The 5,243-nt window shown below is 31.6% G+C and overlaps 1 protein-coding gene across 1 annotated transcript; it reads left to right on the top strand.

Annotated features, from left to right (window-relative positions):
- Positions 1-219: 219 nt before the first annotated feature.
- LOC116351967 (kinesin-like protein KIN-14H) lies at positions 220-4,306 on the top strand. Its single transcript, XM_031784122.1, has 9 exons — positions 220-227; positions 1,774-2,131; positions 2,203-2,434; positions 2,506-2,628; positions 2,685-2,822; positions 2,873-2,998; positions 3,074-3,223; positions 3,285-3,428; positions 3,512-4,306. Exons 1-9 carry the CDS (start codon positions 220-222, stop codon positions 4,198-4,200), a joined length of 1,968 nt encoding a protein of 655 aa, XP_031639982.1. The 3' UTR covers positions 4,201-4,306.
- The last annotated feature ends 937 nt before the right edge of the window (positions 4,307-5,243 follow it).

Consider the following 5,243-nt stretch of genomic DNA (forward strand, 5'->3'; position numbering starts at 1 on the left):
CACTTCTATTCAAACGTAATAACCTTTGCTAGATTTGTATGTTCGACACTTGTTTTAGAATTCTTTTATTTGCATGTTAGTGTTCGTCCGTATTCTAATTCATTTGGAGTTTCTCTCTGCAGCAGTAGTACTATTCATAAATTATTGTAAAAAAAATATATTTTATAAAAGTCATTGTACGTGATCCTTAATAAACTGTCAAAATACTGTTTTGTGAGGATGTCCGGGTAAGTTCAAACACAAAAATATCAAATGCAGAACGTTCACAATCATTCATTTTCGCGCCAGTATATTTGTTTTATTATTCAAGGAAAAAAACACAAATTTTCGCTATGAATTCTTAAATGTTTCTGTTTCTGTTGTTGTTTCGCTTTGATAGATACAATTTCATTTCCGTATGTACCATTCTACTATTGCAATTTTTCATCTTCTTCGATAAATTTGTTTGATATGAAGTTCTGTATGCTTTGTTTCGATACTGTTGATTTGTATGCGTTCTGTTTTTCTTATCTCATTTTTTTTACATTTCACACGAAAAAACAAAACAATACACATAACAGAAACAAAATACATTTGTTAAGTTGCTGACGGTCTGTTGTGCATTTGCTTGCATGCATATGTGTGAGATATATATATATATCTTGATCAATTTGCCGTTTTTATTTTTTAAAATCATATCGAAAACGATTGAATCGAACTGCATCGGAATGACATTAACAATGGAATTAAAATCGTGTCAATCTCATATTCAAGTTTATTCAAATAATGTTATTGTGCAAGGTACATAGAAAATTGTGCGTACGACAAAAACAAGAACCATCCAGTTCATTGCCACACATACACATAGTATGAGTCGCACACATATATGGTTGAACGTAAACTAACTATGCCTCATATGCCCGTTAAACAAATTAACCGACTGAAGAAAAATATAAAGTTTGATAAAACACTAATAAGATGAAAATACTCTCTTTTTTACTCGATACATTTTCTTGATTGCCTCGCTTATTTTGTGTATCATATCTCAACACGATTAACATTAAAGTAATAAAAATAATGGTATTTGAGTAAAAGCCGTTTCAATTCTTGACTAAAACCAAGAAAAAACACCAGCAATCGAAAAGAGAAACAAAAAATGTTGACATTGATCAGCAGAATGAATGCGTTAGTCCAAACAAATGCATTCATTGTGAGAGAGTTGAAATAAAATTGTATTTGTCATGAATAGTGATGGTTACTTAAAATATTCAAAAAATTCATTAGCAAAATTCAATCAATTGAAATCATTACGGTTTTTTTCTCTCTCTATGTATTTTATTTTTTTTAATCGACATCTAAACTGAGCGAATGTGAATTATTTCCATTTTAAATGTAACGTTTATTTCATGGAATTGCATCTTTATATCAGCAACTCGAAAAATGTTCTTTCTCTATCACACAACCGAGGATAATAATATGCGAAATTTGAAACCATTTTATCGAATTCAACGCATGCATATTTTGAAAACCAAAGAATAAAAATAGGCATAATCGGGGTTGTTTTTTTTAATGTTTGGGAACAAGCAAAATGTTAAGTTCAGCGGCAAATGTTTGTTTTATATAGGAAGTTTTTCCAAAACACATACAAAGATTAAATTATTATGCAATGACATAGTTCACTGGTTTGTGAATATAACTAAATGAGCAATTTGAACAGATTTTTCTATTCTGTTATTTCTGCTTTTTTCTGTTCAAACCTTTTCTATTCTCAAACTGATTAAATTATGTTTTTAGTATGTTCCCGAAGTTTTGGAATAATGTTGCAGAAGAGATGGGAGAATGCGATGAAGACTTGCATCAAGTAAAATCAGTTCTAACGGTTCTGGGGTACATGACGAAAATGTCTGTTGCTTCGATAAAGACAGCAAAAAGAATCGAAAAACTTGAAGGCGAATACACGAAAATGCGAACAAATAAACCGAATGAAATATTTGACCGATTTCCCGAATTGAAACAAATCGATGCATTCACACCGGGAATTAAATCGATTATCATGGATGTTACGACGCATATGAATCGAATTCAGAATCCGAAATGTTCTGAAAAAGAAATTAAATCGACGAAAACAAGAGTTCTTGAACAAGTGAAAAAGGTATGTTTCCGTTTATTTTTAGTTTTTTTTTTTCTTTTTGATAATGAACTACTTGTTTCATTTTTTAAAAGATTTGTGAGCAAATGACTGACGGCAATATTATGATCGAAGAAACAAGTTCTGGTGCCACATGCAAAGTATCATGCCCTCAATGTCAGACAGTGAGTGCATTGGGGTCGTTCACGAACCAAACTACAGGCAAGCAAACATTTTCCATCCACAATTTTACACGCCACTACACAACCATGCATGTTACACTCACAGCAGAACGTGGCAGTCACCAAACTGACACTCATGATAATGGTAAATTTATTTCTCTATTAGTTAACAAGATATTTGTTTTTATATTTTCTTAATCTATATTTGTACTGTAGCTCATGAGAAATTGAATCCATTGCAAACGGCCAACCAGGAAGTGTTGGAGCCCACTGAAAAATCGGAAACTTTGAAGAACGAGCGAGAAGATTGGGAAAAAGAAATAGAAACGAAAGACATCGGTAAGATTCATGAAATTAAATAAATATTATAGACATTAACTTAAATTGATTTGTAGCTATCCATGAGATTAAAGAAAAGCTCAACAGCGCACTGGCTGAAAATAAAAAACTTATATTTGAATTGAATGCTTTGAAATTGGTTAACGGTCAATTGGGCAATGATGAGGATTGGAATTCTGACTTGAATCTAAAGGGTAAATCATTACAATTCAATTTTTTCGTCTCTTAATCAATTTAATTTTAGCTGCAGAAATTGAAAATCTTAAAAAGCAACTCAGTTCAGCTCAAATTCAGAATCAACAACTTACTCTTGACAAAAAAGATTTGGAGTACAAGTACAATGATGTTGTAAAAAAATACACATTAAAAGGTGAACATCAAACAATTCATATTAATTTTGAAAATATTGTATACCATTTTTTTTTTCAATTCAAATATTCCATAGTTGCTCATATACAAACGCTTGAAAAAGAAATCAGCACTTTCCGTCAAAAGAAAATTGCAAAGGCACCGTTCGTTGCTAATCTCTGCTACTTCGAATCTATTAATAGCGACCCGAGCATTGTGTTTGAAGACAATCAAGTAAAATTCACTGGTAATTGAAATCACAATTTTTAAAAAGGTTCGCTTTTCTCAACAATACATTTTTGCTACAGACTGTCAAAATCGTGCAACACAGTTATATTTTGATCACATTTATCGTGGAGATGCAACTGATGAAAAGTTCAAGGATTTGCAACCATATTTGAATGAATTCATTTCCGGAAAAACCATCTGTGTATTCAACCATGGCACTACAGGTAAAATATTTGTTAACATTTAAACAAAATGTTTGGCAGTTCCTACTTTTAATCATATTTGTTTTTTTTTTTGTTTGTTACAGGAAGTGGTAAGACTTGTACCATGTTTGGATTTAATGGTTCAGGTGGCATCCTTAGTCGATCGGTCGGGTTTATTTTAAACAAAAAATCCCCATTGGTGGTGAGTGTCATTGAAATGACGGAAAAAAATTCGTACGATCTCGGAAATGGAAAACAGATGCACATCGCGGACGCAATAACAAAAATTTCAATCGGATCAATGGTTGATTTTAATCAGCTTCAATTAAAAGTGTTGAAGATTCGCTCTCAAAAAAGCACCGATCAAAACACCACTTCTTCACGCTCGCACTTGATTTTCGAGCTCTCGTTTGAAGCCAGCAGCGCTAAAATTGCATTTATCGATTTGGCTGGTTGGGAAAACGCAGCAAATACAAACATTGACGAATCGAAATTTATTAACGCATCATTGACGAGTTTGAATACGCTTTTATTTGCCATTGCCCAGCAAAAAGTAATAACTTTCGATTCGAATTTAACTAAATTGTTGAAGCCGTATTTCTCCAAAGGGTATAAATGCATATTGATGTATCACGTGTCAAAAGTGGCAATGAAGAAGGGATTGGAAAATATAAAAAAAGTTGTGGCGTCGTTCCAATCAGGCATAGCTATTCCAAAATCAAGATCGACCAAAGCCATTCCAGAAAAAAAACGAAAGGCCCTCGAATCAATTGAAAATGTATTAATGAATTGATGAGAAATGACAGATAAAAAATGTGTCTTATTTTGTTCTTCCTTTTGTTTTCAATAAAGTTCAAATGGTTTGAAATCAAGGTATTATCAAACTTAACTCGAATTGATTTGTGTGTTTTTCTCTCTATATATCTATTTCTCGTCCACTTATACTGTCTTTCTCCCTTCTGTCCGAATGACTACATTCCGATTACTACGTGGTATGGATCTGAGATGAAAGGGATGTCAAAATATAAGAAAAACCATGACAAAAAATGCTGTATTTCAAAGTGACTTTTTTCAAAACTAATTTTTATTTATAAATTTCATTGATTATAGAATCCTTCTATTTAGATGAATCCTTCCATTTTTTTTCAGCTGCGTTGTGAAACCGTTTCAAGTTCATTAAACTTTCATCCGATGCAGGCCATTTGTAACTTTAATGAAAGAACGTTTGAGATTATTAATATATTTTTTACAATCTAAAAAAATGTATGGTTCAATTGAGTATATTGGCACATATATTCGCACATATCACAACATACGAAGTTGTTTGGTACATTAGAACGGCTGTAATGTTTGAATTTGTGTAGCACAGAATTGTATAACCTTACCAATATCCAATATCGTATACTTCCTGACAACGCGGCAAGAAAGTACGTAATTAGCATTCACATGAAAATACTATAATAAACGGCGATATCTTTCTGAATTGGTTACCATATTAATTTATTAAAATCAATTATGTTTACGAAATAATTGTATGGGGTGTTTTGTTTACTATGATTTAACATGAATCATAACAATAATACCAGCAAATTTAATTAAATTTTTCAACTTCAGTGTGAAGTAGAAACAACACTACTGGCTCTGCACTTCAAGTATCGCTGTTATGATTCTATTGTGTAAAATGCGTTAGCATAAATAGCTCAAATTCAATTTTTTTCAGTTTCTTTTTTTTTTGAAAATATTTTTCAAATATGTCATCTAAGGGAATGAAGATTTTATTTGCAATGATAGATTGATTTTTGTGTTCAAAAACACTATCATTTGTCATTTTAAAAA

Source organism: Contarinia nasturtii, unplaced genomic scaffold (assembly GCF_009176525.2).
Source record: "Contarinia nasturtii isolate CC-2019 unplaced genomic scaffold, AAFC_CNas_1.1 Cnas_scaffold_6692, whole genome shotgun sequence".
Taxonomy (NCBI): Eukaryota; Metazoa; Arthropoda; class Insecta; order Diptera; family Cecidomyiidae; genus Contarinia; species Contarinia nasturtii.